Raw genomic sequence first — 24,781 nt, 5'->3', positions numbered from 1 at the left:
AAAATCATTGGGAGTTCTCCTCTGGCTAGACAAAACCATCATGGCATAGTTTAATTCCAGGCTACAACACAGGTCAGATTGTGTAGAGGAATTTCTTGTTCTCGTGGTTTTCGCAGGAGATCTGTCTCTGGGGCTCATCTAGTTGACATGTTCTCTGCTGACATTCAGGGTTGTTGAGATTGACTCTAGGTGCTGATCCACCATCTAGTTTAAATATTGACTGGATCTGGGTGGCTATGGTGACCATCTGATCAGGAAATGGAATGGATCTGGGTGGCTATGGTGACCTCGCAATAAGAATGAAACAGACATGCCATTCTTCTTACGATATAATGAGTTCATCAGGTGTTATGGCATGTTTTCAACAATTTTGGTTGACCTATTTAATGCAGCCTAACAATCCTTTAATGGATTTGAAATATAGAAATGTAATAGTATGTTATATGTATGCCAAGAGATGGTTCTTTAATCTAGATTTAAACTGGCAGATTGTGTCTGCCTCCCTATGACAACCTCTGCTGTTGGTCTTGGGTATTACCGCTTGGTACTTGTTTCCACAAATTAGCAGTCTATTGGATACACCTGTGACAAGTGCTTCAGGTGCTCCTTTAAAAAGAGATCTCCAATTGCATCAAGAAGGAACTTTGGGAATTTTGGAACTTTGGCCTTTGGTTGGTTTTTGACTTTGTTTTGTTTGATTAGTTGTTTTTGCATTTATGCCTCAACATTGGATTATATTTTCAACCATGTTTTACACACCGACGTTGCTGATGGACAAAAAAACATTGCGATTTCCTTTAATTGTTTTCTTTTTATTATTTAATGTTACCTTTAATTTAGTAGTAAATTAACCTCTTCTTGAGCTTAATATTTGGTTTGCCTGTCTCCCTTGTCTTTGTTGCTTCCCTTGAGTCAGAGGTCGTAACAAATTGGGGGCTCGTCCTTGCTTTAACTTAACGAGTTAAAAATAATTTTTGGGGCGCTTTGAGTTTGATAACTACGTATTTTAGACCGTAATTTCAGTCAATTTGTTCACCATGTAAAGTCATCAGTTGGTAAGTACATACATGCAATATGGTTTGTTAGGTATGCTAGGTAGATAGTTTCAAAGTCTGGGACGTGAAGGACTGTAATGCACCATAAGCGCGCTTAATTACTGAGGAGCTAAACTATTCATGACATAAGTAATTAGCAAGATTTTAAAGTAAGTTTTAATGTTTTAAGTATACAGTATTCAATAGGGAGCCAGTGCAGAGTTGACAGAACTGGGCTAATATGTTTATACTTCCTGGATCTAGTAAGAACTATAGCTGCTGCATTTTGGACCAGCTAGAGTTTATTAACTGTGCAGAGCAACCACCCAATAAAGGATTACATTACAATAATCTCACCTTGAGGTCTTGAATGCATGAATTAAATGGGTCATCTGATGCCCGTTTTCCAAAAGTTTATATGAATTTTTAGAGTCTTAATGAAAAGTCTGTAACATATTTTAATAAAAATTTCTCAGCGGTACTCAATGACAATGTAAAACAATTTTGTAGAATTTCCTTTAAATGTTACATACTTGGGCTTCAGTTTTTCAGTTATTCAGTTTTCAGTTATTTTGATGCCAAACTAAATGTTTCACTTCAGACCCAAATAAATTATGCTTGCTCTCATAACTAAAGTGAACATTAGACCAGTTATCCTTTCTCCAAATAACATGCTTCTCAGCAAAGGTGAGTCTTGCCTTTTGATTCTTTCTGTCAGTGAGCGGTTTGGTCACTGCAGAGTGCGCTTTCAGTCCAACTTCTCTTAAATGTGCAGAGACGCAAATCAATGCATGCAAAACTCCGGGTCCTGACAACATTCCTGGGTGTGTACCGAGAGACTGTGCAGCAGAACTCACTGATGTCTTAACAGACATTTTCAACATCTCACTTAGTCAGGCTGTTGTTCCCACATGTTTCAAAGCTACCGCCATCATTCTAGTCCCGAAGAAACCATCTCCATCCTGCTTCAATGATTACCATCCTTTAGCACTTATTCCCATCCTCGTGAAGTGCTTTGAACGACTAGTCATGCACCACATCAAGTCTCTCCCCCCTCCCTGGACCCCTTCCAGTTTGCATATCGGTCCAACTGCTCGACTGATGAAACCATCGCCACTGCCGTCCACTCAACACTCACAAATATAGAGAAAAAGGACTCCTGCATCAGAATGCTGTTCATAGACATCAGTTCAGCATTCAACACAATCATCCCTCAACAGCACATTTACAAACTGGTCGAGCTGGGGCTCAACACTTCGCCTTGAAACTGGCTGTTGGACTTTCTTACTGGAAGACTTCAGGCAGTATGGGTCGGCAGCAACATCACACTGAACACTGGTGCCCCCCAAGGATGTGTGCTGAGCCCCAATCTCTCTCCGAACATTGAGAAGATGAAGGAGCTTGTTGACTTCAGGAGAGCGCACACTCAGCATGTTACTCTGACCATCAACGGTGAGACTGTGGAGAGAGTGAGCAGCACAAAGTCCCTGGGTGTGCACATCCCAGAGAACCTCTCCTGGACTGACAACACCGCAGCACTCGCCAAGAAATCACAGCAGCGTCTCTACTTCCTCTGCAAACTGAGTAGAGTCAGAGCCACACCCCTCATCATGTGCACCCTCTACTGAGGCACCATCGAGAGCATTCTGACGAGCTGCATCACTGTGTGGTATGGCGCCTACAACGTGTCTTGCTGGAAGACTCTGTAACGCATAGTGAGAGCAGCTGAGAAGATCGTAGGTGTCTCTCTCCCCTCTCTCCAGGACATTTATGGAACCCTTCTTACCCGCAAAGCCCTCTGCATTGCAGGTGATCCCACCCACCCATTACACCGCTTCTTCAGTCTGCTGCTATCAGGAAGGATATTGTGGAGTCTCCAGGCCAGGAACAGCAGACTGAAGGACAGCTTCCTTCATCAGGCTGTCAGGAAGCTGAACTCTCTCCCGATCTTGCCCCCCTGTCCCTCTTCTGCCCCAGGCACCACTGAACTATAAAATAAGGAAGTCGGGGAAGTCGTGGCCTAATGGTTAGAGGGTTGGACTCCCAATCGAAGGGTTGTGGGTTCTAGTCTCGGGCCGGACGGAATTGTGGGTGGGGGGAGTTCATGTACAGTTCTCTCTCCACTTTCAATACCACGACTTAGGTGCCCTTGAGCAAGGCATCGAACCCCCAACTGCTCCCCGGGCACCGCAGCATAAATGGCTGCCCACTGCTCCGGGTGTGTGCTCACAGTGTGTGTGTGTGTGTTCACTGCTCTGTGTGTGTGCATTTCGGATGGGTTAAATGCAGAGCACAAATTCTGAGTATGGGTCACCATACTTGGCTGAATGTCAATTCACTTTCACTTTCACTTAAAAGCCCCCCCCACCCCCAATATCCTGTTTTCTGTTGCATTTGTCTTACGTGGATGACCTGCCTTTTTGGGGACTTGAATTAGTGTCATTGTAAAACTGCAGTATTTGAGCAGTATTTTGAGGCCTTGTCCATCATTTGCCATGATGACGGTGAGTGGAAAGTCCTGTGACAATATAATTAAAGGCAGTAAATTTAATTTTGTAGATATCTGAAGAATAAAAATGTCTTCACAGAGCTGTATGGAGGCAGCTCACTTTGTTTTCTCAGACGCTGATGAATACCACAGCATTGCTCAGGAAGAGCAATGCTCAAGTAGAGACTTGTGATTTAATGTATGGAATGATATTAAATTTGGCAGACACTGTGTGTTCGCTTAAACTAAAAAGCAAATGGTATTGCACAATTTGTAACAATTATGTAACATTTTATGCGTCCACAAATTGAAAACGCAATTGCAAATACAATTTGCAATTCCTTTTGAATAATGTCCGGGATATCATTCCATAGATTAATGTGTGATTTATACTGGACTGAAAAGGACCTCAGACGAGATACTTGTTGCTCAGTGGATTGCATTTAAAAAAGTAGAGTATAAGGATTGAGATAAGCTTGTTGTAATTTAAATAACTGCATAATTAAATGCAAAACATATCAAATTAATCTTAAAATAAGCATTTAAGGTTTCCATGTGTGGAATAAATGTTATGTTGCTGTGTGTTTTTATTTATTGTATAGTATTTTGTCAGGTTGATAACTGATTGTTTTATTGTACTATTGCACAGTCAGCATTCTAAATTCAAGGCTTTTTTTTTTTTTTTTTTTTTAAAGCATCCAGCCTCTCTATGTGAGCTGTGTCTTTATCGCAGTTTCTCATTGTCTAATAAGACAGAAGGACATCATGATGACATCAGCATCTTTAAATCTGTAGATGTCCTAACTGATCACTAAAACGTTGATGTACAAAACAAGTCAGTTATTATAATAAAATTCAGAAAAACCTATGTACTTATTATGCCATTGCCTGTCAGTTGTTATTGTGCCATTTCTTTTCAAATAAATTATTGCTCAACTTTGGCAAGGATGTATTACATTGATTAAAAGTTAACACTTACAGTTACCTTCATCAGCCCACCCATCAAAAAGCATTAAAATAAAAAAATAATCCAGAGTACTGTATTGTGCAGGAACTATGTGTCCCATGTTTGTTCGGTCCATAAATTATCATTTAACATGAAAGGTCTGACATCAGCAAGGAAACGTATGGCTAAGATTATGTAAATGGCAATGAACAAAAATGTTCGCAGAAAGGGCACACCCTCCTCAAAAATAAATAAATACAGTAAGTATACCCTGTGAGAATACTAGAAAACAGTAAATACATTTTTAATGCTATAAAACATGCCTATATTTCAAATAAATACTGTTCCTTTGAATTTTCAATGAACCAAGGAATCTATAATTTCAACAACAATATTAGGCTGAACTACAGTTTTCAACATTATTATTATTATTAATAATAATAATAATAATAATAAAATGTTTCTTGAGCATCAATTCAGCTTATTAAAATTATTTCTGAAGGATTTTGTGATGAAAGTAATGAATGCTCTAATGACAGCTTTGCCATCACAGAAATAAATTACATTTTAAAATATATTAAAATAGAAATAGTTATTTCAAACATGTGTCGTGGACCTCAGGAGGACATTCATTGAGTACCTTGTACAAATATGTTTGTGTGTGAGTGTTTGTGCTGCTATGGTGGCTGTTATTGCATGTTATTGCATGTTATATAAGTGTTTAGACCGATGCGCCTGGCTTTCTATTTCTTCGGCCTGCCTTATACATTATTTGTGGACCGAACTTCCCAGCAGAATTTCAGTTTAATTTTTTGACTTAAGATAAAATGTTTTTTTTATTTTATTTATGTTGTATAAAATAAATATAGCACTCAATCTGAATTAGCCATGCTCTTGAATATCAACAGCTCATTTGATTGTCATATTGTTTAAATGAATATCAATATTCTTCTTCCTGTTTAAGACAATGGAATGTAGCAGACATTAGAGAGAGTGTTTTCATCTGAAAGTGTGTGTTTTTGTCCTCAGCTGAGAGAAGAGAGTCACATGGAGCTGACAATAGAGGAGCCTGCCAAAGGAAGTACAAATACAGAGGTGAGAAACACAATCACATGCAGTCTTTCCACATTTTATTCAATATTCTGACAGATGCAGATTGTCATATGGCAGTGTTTACACCAGCTTCGCATACAAGAGAGCTTATTGTAGTATTTAACTGCAGTATGGAAGTGATCAGTGCAGTAGAGCTGATCGGTGACAGTGGTGTCCATGAGAGACTCATCCTCTCTTAGAAAAAGCTTTCTTAATTACTTCTACACTAACTGGCAAGGGACATGCTCCATAATAAATTGAAATTAGGCTTTTACCTCATTAAAACATCTACCTTCTCAGAGAAGTTTGAATTAAAAAGTTTGAGACAGCTAGTGAAAATTATTTGACATTTTTAATGCATTCTCAGCATTCAACATTTGAAATAAAATGTTTTGGGAAACCTTTGGAACAGAGGGATTTAAAATGAGTCTGGAGTTGTTTGTCTGCATTTTGTCTGCATGCACTGTTAATTGGTGGCTGGGATCTAAGTTTGAGCAGTCTATTTGTGTGTGGATACAGTGCAGCTCACATCTTGGAGGTGTGTTGATCTCTCGTAATTGCCACCACTGTCTAACTCAACTAGCTTGGATGCTCTCAGCAATTACCCAGCAGTGAGAAACATTCATACATGCAAGAACACATGCTTCAATTCTAAAAACACATTTCTGAGGTACAAGGTATTGCAACAGGGAAACCTATTTTAGCCCACATCACAGAGGGTGACAAATTGTGTAATTGCGCTGACCTTGTGTCAGTATGAATCCAGTCATGCTTTTTAACATTATGAGCCATCAGTTAGTCGATCTGTGTTCTAAGTGACCTACATATACTCAAAATTAAACCAAGGACTCTGAGTCTGAGACATCTGTAGCTTTTATGTTTTTGAAAAGAGGACAGGCCAATTATTGGCAGGCACAAAAACAAACCCAAATATAGCAGGAATAATACAGAAAGTCTAGACAAAAGGATGGAGGTCAAAATGAGAGCTTTCACTTATTCTGAATTAAACTGCAGCAACTCCTTCTTTGTTTCTCAAGTGGGACACCTGAGTGTGAGGTCACTTGGAAAATCTCGCTCGTAGATTCACACACACTGGGTCCCTGTGGCTCTCCCAGATGTCATGTCTGTACACATGATAGAGCAGCACTGCCCGCAGGTGTGCCATCTGTAAACGTTTACAACGGCTCTGTGCCTTAGGTGCTCAAACATTCTCTCTCTCTCTCTCTCTCTCTCTCTCTCTCTCACACACAGACACACACACACACACACACACACACACACAGATTGCAGATTGTGTCAGATTGCAATGATGTTTTCTGCTAAATCAGAGTCATCCATAGAAAATGAGTTGTGAACACAAAGCCTCAGGCCAAAATAAAAGGCTAAAAAGTCTTACGGCTCTATTTTAACGATCTAAACGCAAAGTGTAAAGCATACGGGGCAGGTGAACTCAGGGCGTGTCCAAATCCACTTTTGCTATTTTAACGATGGAGAAACGGTTGGCGCGCCCGGGCGCATGGTCTAAACAGGTTGTCCCTATTCTCTTAAATGAGTAATGGGTGTTTTTTGGGTGTAACATGCAATAAACCAATCAGAGTCTCATCTTCCATTCCCTTTAAGAGCCAGTTGCACTCGTGCCATAACGTATTTGCTATTTACACGGAATTTGGCAAGCGCAAAGACAGACCGCGTCTCTGAGATGAAACGGAGCTGTTCGTGTGTGAGCAAATGGATAGCCTAATTCTGATACATGCGATGACTATCCATTATGACATGTAGGCATATATATATATATATATATATATATATTTGCAGCGCGTTTCGTTGTATGCAAGTGTTGTGAGGATTTGTAGCGCATTTCGCTATATGCATGTGTTGTGATGATTTGCAACACTTGTGTTGTCACACTGATGAAGATCTTTTCTTCATTTGCTGATGTTTTTTTCAATTTGCATGTAATTTCTTAAGTTACGGCGTGTTGAGCTGTCTCGGCCACCGTAAATTTTAGTAAATGTGAGGGGCCTCTCTTCTGGAAGCATGGTTAGTATTGTTAGCATGTGGTAATAGTTTGCTGAGAGTGAAAGTAGATGGAAAGTTAAACCTGCATATATTTTCGGCTAAAATTTTCACCCAATTTAGTCTTTGGTCAAAAAACAAAAATGCCTTTTTCAGTCAATAATAAAAAATAAAAAAACAATTTTGGCGGCCAAAATTTTGGTGCATCCCTAATAGCAGGTCTAGGTAGTAATACAACTGTTAATAGCAATACCACTCTTTGCCAGACAATTCGGTGGTCTTCAGGTAGAGACAGAAAATTATTTATTTATTTATTTATTTTTGTATTTGTACATATATGGTCTATGCTCTTTTTTTTCCTCCTTGAACATAGATATTTTTTTTACACAGTTATTTTTCAAGCAACAGCAGTTCATAGTGATTGTGATTCTTTGTTTCAATGTGACTGGACCATTAACTTTTTCCATGTACCCTTTTTCAAGAAGCAGATTTAATTCTCTTTCATTTGTTTGATTGATTGAATTTTATTAGGATAAACCCCTTGAGGTGTATCATCTAATTTTTCAAAGGGATCCCAGCATGAACTAAATGATTTATCCATGACTCTGGGGTTGATTTTTCCATTTAGCTAGATTATTATTATTATTATTATTATTATTATTATTATTATTATTATTATTATTATTATTCAGTGCCACAAACAGACACAGCAAGCAAGCTCTTAATTTTTTTTATTTATTTTTTATTTTAATTAATTGATATTATATTTTATTTTATACACCGAAAAAACACAATTAGATTTTATTTGCTTTGTGATGATTCTTCCAAAATACTTCTGCTGTGTTGAAAAAAAAAAAAAAACATACAATATTGGAAATACATGAGGTTGCATAAATAATGACACCATTTCCATATTCCATTCAACTGTGATTGAAATTGCCCCTGCTATGGTCACATTTTGTTCTCAATACTGTTTTATTTATTTGTCAACGGGACATAAACACTTCATGGTTGTTATTTTATGTCTGCAGTAAGCAGCTCTCCCCTCCTGTCATTCATTTATTTATTTAAAGTACTGGAAGGTCTTGATATAAGAACAGATGTTATGTGATGCATCAGGCCTGATGTGCCAATCGCTGCTGAAGCATTGCTGCATTTTCCTCCCTGTGACTGCTGTCTCTTTGTCTTGTGCCTGCTCGCTAGCCCTGTTCACTTAAAAGGCAGCTTTTTTGAGCTTTTCAGTGATTCAATGGATTTCCAAGATGCCCCTAAATAAAACCTGACTGATTAGAATGAACTGCTTACTCACTTCCCTCTTTTAAACCCTCCAAACTGCCCATTCTGCCCATTCACTTAATTTATCTGCACAGCTGGCTTGGAATCAGCTTAGCTCTGCCTCAGATAACCAAAGGAGGAAAAAACTCCCAAACCATAAACAGTGACTAAAATAGTTATTTTCCCAATCGTATAGCAGATTCTCCAAGCTAGAAAGGTAAATCTTCAGCATCTGCGAGAGGAGAGCACGCCTTTTCTCTCGCGCATGGGTGTGTGTGTGTGTGTGTGTGTGTGTAGCAAGCTCCAGAGGAGGAGGGATGCTCTGTGATCTCAGCGGCAGCAGTATGAGCCCCAGCCATGCGGCTGAGCAGCGGATAGCGCTAACAAGCGCCGGGCTGTAGGACTACAGCAAGACCATGCCTGCGCAGAGCGAGGACTCCTGCCTCTGTCAGCGTTAACTCCAGTCGTGCCTTCGTTCCTCTCTCTTTCAGTCTCTCTCTCCTCTTTCACCTCTCTCTATCTGTTAATGTGGTGCTGATGAAGGGGAAACTAGCTTGAGCTGTTTGGCTCAGGATGGATTGTCTGTGTATTGTCACAACTAAGGTAAGGAGAGCTGGAAGCGATGAGAATTGAATGAAAATGAAAGGGAAGAAGCTTTTGTCATCCCAGCTGTGAGTATGTGTCGGCTGTGGAGAAACCGAGGGTGTTATTTGTTTCGTAATTTCTTTTGTGTTTCTTTTCAAATTGACTTTTTAATGTCTATGTGGAACAGTTTGTTCACTTGTTTAAGGTTTGCGCTAGAGTGTTGTATTGCATCAGGCTTAATCCCATGTCGCTGGCTCTGTGGAGCCATCAAGGCGTAAACTTAACGGAAACTCGCATCCACAGATAACGAGGCTTTCCGAGGCTTCTCCATCGGAGCCAGACACAGTGCTGGTGGAATAAATCTTTGATGGTTAGACCATCAACAAACGCTCCAATGCTTTATCGGATTTTCCCATCTTCGTTAGTGCAGGTATCCGGATGGGAAGCCCTTTGAGTGGCATTAGAGGATTGAGAGTGCCAGTCTGCCAGCAGTACTTGGGCTAATGGGGTTTATTTCACTGAAGCAGAGCTGCTCTGTTTATGTGCTTCTAAATATACAATATGACTGAACTGATCTTTTTTTAGGTTAATCTTCTCTGTAGTCTTGTCAAAGAGGGAGGACTTGTGCCCAATATGTAGACAGCTGTCTCTCTCATACACAATCAGTGATGCAGCTGCAATTTACCATTCTGGGAACTGAAATATTAATGTTTGTATTTACGTGCTTTGTTGAATCAATACTAGAAGTGCAATTGTGATGGTAATGCGGGCAGCTTGGCTCTATGCGGTGAATTCCAAATGTGGTCCAACTACAGCTGAATGGCAAGCACTGTCATGTTTGAACGGTCAGGTGTATCCATCTTTATAAAACCCCTAAAAATGACAGATTAATGTTAGCCATTGTTTTCATGTTTTTCCATACCCTTGGAAAAAGGTGGTACAGTGATTTTAATGCCATGCCAATTAAATATTTATGTTTAAAAGATACTATTATTCAACATTAAATACCATTATTCAACATTGACATTGGTAAAAAAAAAAGACAAAAAATATATTTTAAATACTGTGAATTCTGTTCTTTTGAACCTTGAAAAAAGGATTCCACAAAAATATTAAGCAGCACTGTATTTAACATGAATGATAATAATAAGAAATATTTTTTGAGCACCAAATCAGGATATTACAATGATCTCTGAAGATTCATGAGACACCGAAGACTTTTATTAATGGCTCCTGAAAATTCAGCTTTGCCATCACAGGAATAAAATACATTTTAAATTATATTAAAATAGAAAAAAGCTATTTTCAATTGTCATAATATTATTATTTTTACTGAATTTTTAATTAAATAAATGCAGCCTTGGTTGAGCATTGGAGGCTTATTTCAAAAACATTAAACATTATTATTATTATTATTTATAGTACTTTAATAATATTTATTGTATTTCTAGTTTAGTGTAGTACTTTTATAGTCAGTGTACAGTACCTCAAGAACAGATTTAAGGCCATTCACATTGTTCTAGAATATTGTTATATTGTTCAGTAACTCTTAGTGGTGGCCAGCTGTAGATATTAAGAGTGAACTTACCTGATTCATAGAAAGCATCCCACATTTTAAAAGTTTAGATGCAGTCAGTGCTTTGATGATGCAACAGCATCCAGTCCCAGCTGATTTGCTTACTCAGATTTTTGCTTTCAATTCCACAGTCACCCACAGGAATTATTTTAAGCTTTTTTCTTCTGTTGGACTTTGTGAATCATCATGCATGTCTTATGAAAGAAAAGTATTTTCTGTGGCTAGGTCAATTTTTTCTTAGAAATAGACATTTGCTGAAGTTTTAAGGTACATAGAGATCTAGAGAGCATTTTGCCAGTGTAGCACAATACATAATGTAGTGAAAGCAAGGGCATCATACCTGGGCTGTCATTCACAAGGAACCAGAACAACATTTGGATCCTGTCTCTCAGTCCCAATAATGACAATGACAATGGCCTTGAGTTACACACAAAGTTGCAATGAAATGTAATGAATGCTGATTCAAACACGATTTACTCCAAATCATAAAAAATATATATTTTAATGATTCAGGTCCTTACTGTCCCCTGCCTGTTTCCTGTGTCAGCTTTAATATTGAAAATAGCTGTTATTTCTATTGAATTAAGTCATTTTTACTGCTTGAGATACATACAGACTGTAAGAGGCCAGCTGCTCAAGAAAACAACCATACTCGTTTAGGAAGCAGTGATCTTTGCGGTTAAAAGAGCATCATCCTGATTTGTAGTACTTAATTTAGCAGTGTAATGGTGCTGTTGACAGAGATCTGGCTCATCTGTGGCACCCTGGGAAGCACAGCTCAGGACTCATAGGGTGAACCCCTCTGTCTGGTAGAAAAGGTGAAATACAACGGATAACATTAGATGAAACGAACAGATACATCTCTTTGGTCAGTGGAAAACATTTTTTTTCTTTCCCTTTGTCTATAGCTGCCAAGACTTCGCAATTTGTATGCAACCCCTATTGTTTGTTTTGATTGTCTGTATAACATTTTTGTCAATACAGATGATTTAATGATAATTAAAAACACTTTTACACTTTTGAAGCACATTTATTATTTGTATGTTATTGTTTTATATATTTTTTTCATCAAATATCAATGTTTTATGTAAATTATGGGGAAGGCAGATTAGTAAGAGATCAGGGAATGTAGCAAGACGAATTGTAACATGTATCACCCACAGCCATTGCAATAAAAACTTGTCATCGTATCATCAGGAGAAAGACTTTTTCTCACAAGAGTCAATTATATTGTACACGCTGAGAGTCATTATGCTGTGCTTCACCACAGGAAATCTTTCCTCTGACAATGCCATTGTCTTTTTTTTCATGTTGGCTGTAAATATTTCGTGTGAGTTCCTTCTTTTTTAACTCGGTGAAGTGTACACGCACATCCAACACCCTCCACCCCCTCCCTCTACTTCAAATGCATGCAACAATATATCTGCATCTGTCTCTCTCGTTCTCTCTCTGTGTCTTCCTCCACTCTCTTCTGGGTAGTTAATGTTACGTAATAGTTTGCGGGATGCACTCAGCCGGTTATGGCTGAGAGAATATCATCCCACACACACGCTGTGTGACGCTAGGTGTTTATGTGTGTTTCAATCCCCCATCGCAGCTGTTTTTAGTGGTTTGGACTAAGGTGGTGCAATGACGATCTCTGACTCCACACGATCAGTGCAACATTCTCTGCTCACCCTCCTCTCCTCCCCTGGACAGTGTGGGATCTAGGGTTCATCTGCGTAGGAAACATTCAGTGAATTATTTATTTATTTTTATTGTATTTTTCTGACCCACAAGGCCACTCGTTCTTGTCTCTCTTTAGCTTTAGGTAGTGTAAGTAAAAGTAAGTAAGTAAAATTTATTTATATAGCACCTTTCACAGACAAGAAGTCACAAAGTGCTTTACAATCTGTTAATAAAAAGGATCAAACATGCATACAATAACTCTACAATAACACAACACACAGAAACACTCTTTACAAACATGAAATGACAAGTAGACCACTGCTGTTAAATAAAAGTGAGTCCAAAAAGAAGCGTCTTCAGGTGTTTTTTTTTAAATAATTGACAGAACCCATTGTTCTCAGTGCTAATGGAAGTGAGTTCCAAAGCCTTGGTGCCACAGTACAAAAAGCACGATCACCTTTAGTCTTAAGACGTGTTCTAGGGACAATTAAAAGGTCCAGACCAGAAGACCGTAAGAGCCGACCCTGTGAATGTTTATGTAAAAGATCCTGAATATAGAGAGGTGCCTGACCATGCAAGGCTCTATAAGTGATAACTAAAATTTTAAACTGCATTGAATAAGTCTGCAATTATTCTGTTGTATTCATTCATTCAGGCGGATGTGAAAACTTGAAAACTGTTCCCTATCAAAATTTTATCATCAGCCTTATATGGTGCACATTTCATTAATATAGGATTGAATTAGTCCTAGGGTTAATGTCTTGTGAATGTGACGCTGGTCTCTAGATCAGTGTGAGTAGCTTTGCAGTAGTGCTGAGTTCAGGGTTGTAGAAAAGCCTTTCTGCATCTCTGAGCACCCACCCTAATCCTCTCTTTACATTTGAAGATGTACCAGAGCTAAAGATTTGCATTGGGACTGGGACATATATAGAAGATATTTCAAGAGTGCTAGAGTGACATAAGGTATGAAGACAAAACAGTTGGATTTAGCTTATTTACTAAGTAAAGATAAAGACTGAAGTAAGAAATTATTTAAGCTGCTGTTAATGCTAAACGTTATTTTTCTTCTACCTGATAAACATCTCTAAAATGCACTATCTTTGAAAAATTTGGGCTTTGTAAGATTTTTATCATGCCGTAAAAGTATTTTGAGAAGAAGGACATATCTTTGAATGTGTTGCAGAGACAAGGAGGCAAGCTTTGGGACATGCTACTTTGTCTTTGATGGACACACTCTTTCTTAGTCACGTGCATCCTTTTAACTTTAAACTGCCTTGTCAATCATCTTTTCACAGTTAACATCATCCATACTTTGTTTCATTTAATTTCTTACCGTATTGGAGAGGAATGAAGAAGCAAATTCATTCGCCAGTCCATGGGCCTTATATTCAGAGAACTCTCCTCATGTGTTTGCATAATGATGCATTTAAAAGTTTATGATTAAACGTATCTTTATAAATTAGCAAAAAGTAATCAAACTGAGTGTTAATCTCAGTAGTTGTTGTATGAACAGATTTATATTTCTAAACCTGGAAAGTTATTCAAAAGGATTTACATTTTAGATGTTGTCAGTGTTCACAGTGCTTTTCAACACTCAACCTTCATTAGTCTAATTGACTGATATTTATCAAATAAATAGTCTTAATAGTATCACCTTTATTGCACAGAACTATAATAGTCATCACACAAAACAGGGACCTTCAGACTGTGCATAAGAGGAATATTGCTCCCAGCAGGCTGTTTGAAATTTGTTGTTGAAGGCTGTGGATTTTTTGTGTCTTTATGGCTGTTGCAATGGTGCTTAAAATTAGATTAATTGAGTTCTTTGAGACGGTTTACATATACTAAAACCCTCTAAAACCCTTTGAAACTGCCTACTTTATTTTGTGAACGTGATAGCCTGGAGAAATGCTTAGGAAACCTGTTCAAACCCAGGATATGCAAAAAATGTGGTTCCCTGTAGTTTTATGGGAAATAACTCCTGCAGTGTGACAGCGGTGTAGTGAAATGGTTGTATTGTTACACCATTGTGCAGGATTGCCCCAGTTCTCCCAATGACACCTCAAATAAAGTGGTATGATTACCCAACCCTGAGGAGTTTTGAAGAGGGCTGTTTGTAAGGAGCTTAATGATGTAATAACTGTGATCTACTGAATGTACAGAGGAGTGTGGGGCTGCTCTGATGTAGGTCCGCTGTGTATCCAGTGATAGGAGACTCCGAGCACTCAGATTTGTGCTCTGAAGTGTGTGATGTATGTTAATGAATGTGTCTGTGCCGCAGCCTCCAGTTGCTTTAGAGTACCCTTGTATCAGAGGAGGGGATTTGCATTGCCTAACTATCGAGAGGGAAAAACTAGTTCGTTATCATCATGTTATGTTACTGAGTTATTAGGACTTCACATTTAACTTTTTTAATCAAACCTTTCTGCATTTTAATTTTTACGTTTTCACAAGGACATTACTTAGTACGTTTAGTAAGTTATTATTTTACTCACTGGGACTTTTCATTGATCACCACAATTTATATATATATATATATATATATATATATATATATATATATATATATGTATATGTATGTATGTATGTATGCATTTTAATATATTTTCAATCTTTCGAGTTGTATAAATTTATTATAATGTATTACAAACAAACATGAAATAATAATTAACAATACTATATTTATAGAGTAACTAAGATTAATAAATGCTGTTAAAATTGCTACTTATTGTTAGTTCATAATAAATAATGCATTAAACAATAATAACAATAATAGCTTATTGTTAGTTTAAAGTGCCTAATGGTCAAATTCTTTTTATTTTTTAATACTTAATACGTTAAATTGTGAACAAATTAAATATTTATTGTCAAGTGTTAGCAGCTGTTTAAATATTTTTTCCAAGTGAGGATATTCCCGAATGCCTCCATAAGGAAGGTTTTCTAAGATTTAGCACACTTTTGAGGACATTTTGGTCCTCAAACTATAAGTACATACACACAGTTAACTGTCACTGTGGCTGCATGTCCAATCTGGCACATGTCTGTCAGGATTAGGGTAAACACTGCCAGAATCCTGACTGTCTGGAACAATCCTGTAAAGGGAGCCAAGAAGCTCAACAAGCATAGAGTTGTGGTTATAATATTTGATGTTGTGTATGTGTGAGTCATTTAGAAAACACACATGTACAACCTAGTAAATGATGCATAATGTACCCAAACGTGACTTTGTCCTACCAAAAAAATAAAAATAAAATAAGAATAGAAGTATAAAGTATAACTCACTGGTACCTTAGCAGAATCTCTTCATAAGGTGTTCAGTGCAGCTGTATTAGGTAAGATTCTTGACAGGTGTTGTCGGATTGTACCAGTCAGAACACATACATACTAATGTGTCACTGTCAGAGTAAGAGACATTATTTTAATTGTGTTTATTTATTTACTTTGTTCTTGACCAGTTTAACCTCTACAAACACATAAATAGATATCATATAAGACTTTTGTGTTGAATCTAATGTTTAGTTTAGTTTTAAGAATGTTTTATTTGTTTGTTTATCATTCAAGTCAAGCTTGAGAGTTAAAAAATAAAATTATGCTAAAATGTAAGCTATTGAAAAAAGCACCTTAAGCTATGTGATGCAGTGTTAACATGGTACATGCAATATATTAGTTCTGCGTAACTTTCACTTTAACCGTAACGTACAGTAGCTGTCAGTTTGCTTTCACTCCTTGGCTGTCCTAGGAAGGGAAGCGGCTCTTAGGGATGTGGTGACAGAGAATAAGATGCTCTGACATGCTGTAGTATGTCAGAGGGATCAGTTTTGACAGACTGTGAATAGAAACATTTAGCTCAGTAATTTGCGAAGGCCTCTTAGGAAGCTGTCTGCCTGCTTGCAGCTACACGGGGGTCGGACATTTGTTCTTAAAAAGAGAAGAAAGACTCCTAATGTACTGCACAAATGCATGTGACGCATGAAATAGCATTTTGCATCATTAATTTTACCTCCCACTGCATACTTGAATTTGATCTTTTGATTCCCGTTGGTAACTAGAACCTTTTCACATCTCCCGAATTGACATTGTTGTGTAACATTTGACATTTAGTCAGGTCTGACTAAAACTTTCCCCATATTTCATTTTCTTTTCATTAACACCACTTTCCAGAACTGTTGAACTTTTTGAAAACAGAAGGGAACACTACAAAGGGAAACCAAGGCTGTATACGGTAATTAGAAAAATACAGAAGCGCAATCAATTCTGTATTAACGTTCATGTAGTTCTACTACAAAGTGTTTTGTGTTTATATATTGAGATTGCATCGGATATAATTGAATCTCTTGGTATTCAATCCCAACTGTTTTCTCTAAAGCCACCAGAGATTCCTTAGATAAAATTTAGTTTGTTTACAATTTTGTTGTTATTGGCATCTTGTTAATATGTAAACAATTAATATGGAAGAAATGCATGTTATAAAATGTTTCAGCTATTTATTCTAATTGGTTAAGCCATGTTTGAAGCTGATGTGCACTTGTAATCGCACAGCATAAACAGGTTTAGCTTTTTATGATAATAACATTTATAACTTGCAGATTTCTATATATATAAATCTTCTGCATTTGGACCCTGACTGTAGTAGCTGTTCAAGAGCAGAAAAGCTGTATCTACCACACAGTATCATTAAATAATTTTTAATATGAAAAGTATGATGATTGAATTAGATCTACATAACACCATTTGCAATTTTTGCCGATGTGTACAATTATGCAGCTAACCTATTTTCAGCCCATCACAGCCCAATGTAAAATGACTAACAGAGTAACACAGAAAAGAATAACCCCAATTCTAGATAGACTGAGTGGAGCAGTGAGGCTTTGACTTGTCTCTTCTTTTCCATTGTCAGCGTTTTGAAGATGAGCGTGTCTGTCAAGGGTTTAACGTTCTTTGTAGTTCATACTTGACTTAAACCAGAGGATTAATGTTGTCAACTCACAGGCTGTTTAAGAGGAGGAAGAAAGCATTCTTGGTTTAACATGCAACATGATTATGAAAACAACATATTGTGAAAAATCAGCACCCTCACAACTAACCACAGCAGCTGTGTTGACTTAGACAGCATACTTATGAAATGTACAGCCAAGCCCTATGTTATCGGTATAGATATTGAACATTTTTGAATAGTGGTCAACTGATATTGGTGATATTTTGGAAAGCAGGGGGGCCGATTGCCGATATAAAGCTGATATAATTAAAAATAAACATACTTCTACTTTAGATGACAAAGTATTTTTCACAAATAAACAAATATGTAATAAAAATATAATTAAAAAAGGAAGTAAACATTGTAACCAACAGGGCACTCAGTATTCTGGGAATTTTGTGTCCATTGGGAATCATATTTTTCAAATAAAGCATGGGTAACACTCATTTTACATACAGCATACAGAAAATAACATGAATATGACAGCGGGCAAATGCATAAAGTGCAGCATAATTTGAAATCACGAGTTTAAAGTTTATAGCATTCAGTTCACACAGACAGACCATCGCACAGAAAACACACGATCATGCTGGATAAAAATGCACACTTCACAATATCCCACAGCTAGATTCGACTAAGTTTGCAAGGTTTGTGAAAATTAATGTTCATTAGATATTCAAAGATTTGTTTAAATTATATAAATACATATTTGCTTAATGTTGATGGCAAACGAGAAAGTATTATAATGTTTGCCTTTCTATTACAAATAATATAAAAGAAATCATTATAATATTTTTTTTTTCCTTTTTGTTTAGCTGTTCTATCTGATTATTAGATAGACTTCTATCTGGATTAGACAGAACTGTTAACAACAAGAGGGAGAATATGAGCACTCTATGCTCAGGCGCTGCCGCTATCAGCGACGTCAAAATAAAAGTCTTACACACATTGGCCAAGCAGAAAAACGGGGACATACTAAAACTACTGTAGATCCTACATATTTAAAGGATTTGTGAGCTGACACATGCATTAATTCATTTGCTACACAGATTTCCTTGAATCTGGTCCTTGCCACAGTGCTGGGGTGGGTGGTAGCCAAAGCACTGTTATGCTGTTGCTTAGGTGTCCTGACAAAGATCCCACCCCTAAGTCTCTGTGATATTCTAGTCTGTAGATAAGGCTTGGAAGATTGAGTCTAAGTCTGTGAGGTTTTTGGGCTGCCAGGCAGATATGTAACTCAATAACCTGTATGATTTGATGCATCATTCTTGTGAGTTTGAGTCCCTTATGCGCAGGGTTTTAAAGCCTTAAGAAGAATAGTTTGGCTGTTTTTGAGTATATGTGTAGCTATAGAGTTACTTAAAATGCAGAAATGTGATGCTTTGGAGCTGAATCTTAGCCATTAGCATACTTTGAATGCAGAAATGTTTTTCTTAATATGTCATTTTTGTCTTATTTTCCAGTAAAAATATGTAAATATCCTTAAAGTCAGCATGAAATGGAAATATTTTTATATGAAATTATATATATATATATATATATATATATATATATATATATATATATATTAGTGCTGTCAATCGATTAAAAAAAATTAACTAATTAATCGCACAATTTTTTAAAATTAATCGCGATTAATCGCGATTAATCGCAATTAAAAGACTGAAACTTTTTGGATATGTAAATGTAAAATGTAAATAATTAATGTAAACTCAAGACAAAGAAACTATTTAAATTCAAAATATGATTGTTTATTGGAATTTTTGTTTAACTTGTAACACAGATTTTCTCAGTTAAACAACATACCTGCAATAAACCATCAATATCCTCCAAATTACCTGTTGGCTTGAAAGCCATATTTATTACAGAAATTAAAACAGAGGCATGTAAGTACCATTTGAATTTCAAAACAATCAATGCCAATAAAAAACAAAAATGATTTCCATGTTGAATTCTAAGTGGACTGCAAAAAAATTCCAAAGTATAGTCATTGCCAGTGCTTTAAGTGGGCCAGTATGCACCGGTACTCAGTACCGCCACTTCCAAATATAGCTCTTGAGCGTACCGCCACCTCTCCGTGCGCCCAGAACGTGCTTGTAGCGTACCGGTACGCTCATTTGGACATCTGTTTTAATAGAGGTTTTAATCGTTTACCTGCACTGCCGATTTTCAGAGCGCCCTTCACAATGCAAGCTTCCTAATTCATCCCACCCAGAGCAGAAACTACATTACCCATTCACCCTTAAGATACACAAGTGAATAGCGCATGTGTCGCTTTTCCCACTGTTAAGTGTCAACAACTCAACGTGGCCGGAGAAGGTGTGTGAAACTCGTTGTGAGTTATACTAAAGCAAAATCTTGAGTATTTATTGTCTGATAAACATTAAAAACTGTCTGCGGAGGTTGAGTCGTCCTGCAGCCCCCGCTGGCTGCTCATTGGCTGCAGCATCTTTTTTCTAAGTTCTAAAAAAATACCGTAGACGGCAAGGCACAAATTTAGATATTCATTTATCTAATTAATCTATAGCCTATGCACAAAGACAATATGATCTTTTTGTCCCCTTTTTGTTTTAAAGCTTGATGAAGAGAGAGAGCGCAAGTTGCTGCAGCTGCGAGGAGGACAGTGATGCACGCGCACAGGAGTGATTGACAGTTCGCGGCACTGTGTACAAAAAATACTCCGCTACACAATTATTTCGTTATTTTCGTTTAAGCTTATTAACGTTAGCGTTACAGAAAGGTCTGATTTACGCACTGTTACAGTCATTGTTTTTTTTGTTTTTTAAACAATGACATTTGAGTTCATGATTTTAATGTTGCTGTTTCTTGTGGCAGACTGAAGAATAATCCGGCAGAGTTTTATACTGAAACTTTCCGTCTAAAAGTCCTTCCTTGGTCTTATCCATATTTCTTTGCACGTTGAACACACATGGCCACAACTGGAAATAAAAAAAACTGCAACCGCGTTAATTGCGTTATTTTTTTTTAACGCGTTAAATATTTCAAATTAATCGAATGCGTTAACGCGCTAATTTTGACAGCACTAATATATATATATATATATATATATATATATATATATATATATATATATATATATATATATATATATATATATATACACTACTGTTATTAACTGAAAAGTCTCTATATCTAAGTCTTCAATAATGTCAGTTTTCTGAACTCTAAATCAGCTTACAGTTAGCTTAAATAGTCTCTGCCTATATTGGGATATTAGAAAGTAATTTAATATAGAAAATTTCACATTTTGTGCCACTAGTGGTGTAAAAATGACACTCTTCACCTTTAATGTGATCTTAGGTGTTTTAACATGTATCTGTGTTAAAAGGAGGCGAATGATGGAGCATGTGTGTATGTGCATGAGCGAGAGTGTGTGACTCATTGCTTCAGCAGGAGTTGCCTCTGGGAGGAGATTTATTTGTGCTTGATAAAGTGTTTTGGCTTCAGTGCAGCTTTTCCATGCTCATCTCTCGTCCTGTCCACGGTTCCAGCTTATACATCCTTGTTTGTCCAGAGTGTCGTCAGCTGAACGTCAGGTCACAGCAAGTGAAGTTTTCTTTGGTAAAAAAAAAAAAAAAAATCTCTATACCCCCTCTAAAACTTTCCTCGGACAGATTATCTGGTGTTAACTCTCACATAAAAGCTATTTTGGTAGCAAAAGCTGCAGTTCCCAGTGGCTAATTTGTGAATATAGTCGCCTCCACTCTTTCTCTCACCTCCTCTCTCTTTCTCCACCCCCTCAGTCTTCTGCCTCAGCACTCCCTCTCTCTTGTCACCCCCTCCTTCTCTTCCTCTTTTCTTTCTCTCCCTCATTTTCTTGTGAGCTCATTTATACTATAAAGCTGCTAACCACAGAACAACTAGTTTCCCTGGTAACAAGGAGGCTGGCACCAAAAATATATTCTCTAAAGCATCTCCGATGCCTCCCACTGCATGCTGGCGCTTGCCCACGCTTCACAACACCACCCAGCTCTGAACTGGCACTCTGATTTACACACTCACACAGTCACATACACTCTCCTGTGCTCCTCAGCTGGATATTTGAAGAGTCCTCACTGGGCAGTACAAAAAGGACATTTTGAATAGTGCAATGAATAGAGTTACTACCCTACTTTTAACCAAAATACCACAATACAAGTGTGTGTCTTAAGGCCAGTTCATACCAAAAATGATAACTATAAAGATAATTCTAGAAATAACAAAACATCAACGCACAATAGCATTTAGTTTATCTCAAGTTTAGTATGCATATGTAATGAACAAATACTGTACAGCATTTTTTTAACCACTGTATGAGTGGAACTTCATTGGAAATTTCCAGTTTTATGTATCAAGTGAGTTTGATCATCCCTTTCTCTTTACTACTAGTTTTCACACAAACTAAGCACAAATGAACCTCTTGTAATTGCTCAGTCAGCGTTTCAACTGTGGAAAGACGTCAATGAAACTGCTTGTACCGGTGCTGGTCATATAATTAGAATATCATCAAAAAGTTGACTCTGATGGATTTTTTCTAACACCTTGTTGAATCAATGCCATGAAGAATTAAGGCAGTTCTGAAGGTAAAAGTGGGTCCAACCCGGTACTAGCAAGGTGTACCCAATAATGTGGCCAGTGAGTGTAGTCCATATCTTTTAGGACATGGGCATCACCAAGATTGAGCAGACTGAGAAGAGCAAGAATTTCTAAGTGAGCAGCTTCAGACTACATAGTTTTCTTGTGCTCCGCCATCTCACAATATAAAAAATTAATTAAAAAAACGTAGCTTGTCTTAGTTTACACAGGACTGGCAGGAAATGTGCATTGAGGCATTGATATGACAAAAATCTTATATCAAGATATGATCGATTTTATATCATGATAACGATATATATCTTGATATGGTTATTTTGTCTTTTAATACATTTTTTTTATGATACTAAGATCTTTGATACCATAGAACTTTCATATTAATAAAGCACTTCCGCAGCGTGTTCATAACATGAGAGAAAGACAGTCTTTTCTGCTTGTTGCAATAAATCACTATTTATCTGCACTAAACAAGTTCAATTTTGCCAAGATATGTTCAGAGAAGATAGACAAGATTTTATAGCATAATAATTGAATGAAACCCTAATGTTGACGAAAAAACATTACAGTCAACCAATTTTTCTAATTTCCTGAAAACGTCCCAGCAAGACATCTGATGGAGTTTCCCAGATCGCATCACACTTTTGCATTTGTTAAGAGAAGAGCTAGTTGTGAAGTATAACTTTTTGTTATTCACCTGTTTGTTCGTTTTTTTCACAAGAGGTGTGGTTTAGTTTGATTACACTCCTTCTTCTCAAGGACTCTTAAGTCATTAGCCTGCATCTCTCCTCTAATTTTATTTTACCTTAGTGGAACTCTTCTGTGCTGAGCTCAATTAACACATTCACAGCACAATGATTAAAGCACTTACTTGGTTGACAGGTAATCAAATTCCTGCTGTGTGCACTTTGTTTTCTCAAACAGGAATAGTAATAATGTAACAAATTGGTCACGTTATCTATATATTCTTTAATTTGTGTCCACCACTGCAGAGAGCTGGAGAGCTAATTTGAATATATTGAGTTAGACTCCTGCCCCCTTGTGTTGTTATGTGCTGGTGCATTCCGGAGTTTTATTATTCAAAGCAGTGGGATTGATGTCAGTACAGGATTGCATGCAAATGTCAAGATCTGCATACTTAATCGTGTTTATTCATGTATAAAATTGATGTACAACTTTAATGTGTATTTTTTAGATGCACTTTTTTCACTTGAAAAACATGATTCAGGCCATTTTTATATTCTTCCTGTTAGAGTAAATTTCTCATTTGCATTCTAATGTCCTACATTAAAAATTAATGTTTCAGTACCCAGTGGGTAATCTCATTGGGTGCACTGTGTTTTGACGTTCAAATGTGGAACCCTCCTACAAATATTCACCAAAACCATACTGTATTCTTGATTGTGGTTTAAATGACAGACCTGCTGCTTACAGCTCTGTTGCTTTCTAGCCTAATGAATGCAGCTTTTTTTTTTTTTGGCAGCATTCCACTTTAGTGAGACAGTCTTGAGGGGTGTTAAATAACAGCACAGGGTGTGTGTGCACAAGAGTAAATTATTCAAATAAATACCGCCATTCCTTACACTTTTTACCTACTGCTTCTTTACAGTAAGTGTGTATCTAATCTAGTGCAGTTATAGTATCAAGCAACCTCCAAAATCTTCACACTCACTCAGTTCCTGCCTCTTCTTTGTGCTGTATTAAAGAGAGAGAGTGAGATGGAGAGAGAAAAGGCAGAAAGAGAGAATCCCCTGTGCGGCGGTGTGCTTTTCCTACTGCTGTCAGCTGTAATGTCTCATCCAGCAATGTGTGAGTACGAGTCCCTAGTCCAGAGAGACGGATACGGCAACCCGCTGCAATGCTCTGCTGGGAGCATACAACGAGGGATGTGATCCGTCTCTGACTCTTTTCTTGCTCTTCTTGAATTCCTTCCCTTCAGAAGCTTTGCTGTTACACCAATCCTTATGCCACACAATACCTGCAATGTTTTTTGCATGTTATTGTGCACTGAGGTCCAATGTGAAGGTAAGAACTAGCTGTGAGTGTGAACTTTTGTGTGTAGTGTACATGTGTGAGTGTCACATGGGGCTGTACGATTATACCATGTGGCTGTACTGGCGGTTGAGGTATCTGTGAATTCCCTCAACAGGATATTTTACTGTCAGTCATTGCAGAGTTGGCTGATCTTTGCATGAACTGTTTCATATTCGTGATTTTCTGGATGAGGTTTATCCAGAAGCATTGGAGGTCTTGTAACAGTCTTGGTACCACTGTGAAAATGCTTAAAGATTTTTTTTAAAATCTCTAAAGAGATTAAAGTGTAGATTAGAGTAGTTTATCGGAGTACTGCTAGTTTAAAAACAGTGTCGTTTTTCTTAGCATTACTCTTTATCCAGGTTCTGTCTTGTACAAACTTGAAAATATAGCATTGCAGCCTCACATTGTCATAACTATTAAAATCAATAATAATAACGATAATAATCAATGTTTCTTAAGCACCAAATCAGTATATTAGAATGATTTCTGAAGGATCCTA

At 37.2% G+C, this 24,781-nt stretch overlaps 1 protein-coding gene across 3 annotated transcripts in view; it reads left to right on the top strand.

Moving 5' to 3' along the window:
- The window catches only part of LOC128021123 (disks large homolog 2), a 180,449-nt gene that overhangs the window by 23,684 nt on the left and 131,984 nt on the right, over nt 1-24,781 (top strand). For all 3 annotated transcript variants that reach the window (XM_052608068.1, XM_052608070.1, XM_052608069.1), the window contains exon 4: nt 5,498-5,563. In XM_052608068.1, coding sequence (XP_052464028.1) covers nt 5,498-5,563 — 66 coding nt within the window. The remainder of the gene's footprint in view (nt 1-5,497; nt 5,564-24,781) is intronic.

The sequence above is a fragment of the Carassius gibelio genome, chromosome A10, assembly GCF_023724105.1.
Source record: "Carassius gibelio isolate Cgi1373 ecotype wild population from Czech Republic chromosome A10, carGib1.2-hapl.c, whole genome shotgun sequence".
Classification (NCBI taxonomy): domain Eukaryota; kingdom Metazoa; phylum Chordata; class Actinopteri; order Cypriniformes; family Cyprinidae; genus Carassius; species Carassius gibelio.
The sequence above is the reverse complement of the archived record's forward strand: the minus strand, read 5'-3'. Positions and strand labels throughout refer to the sequence as shown.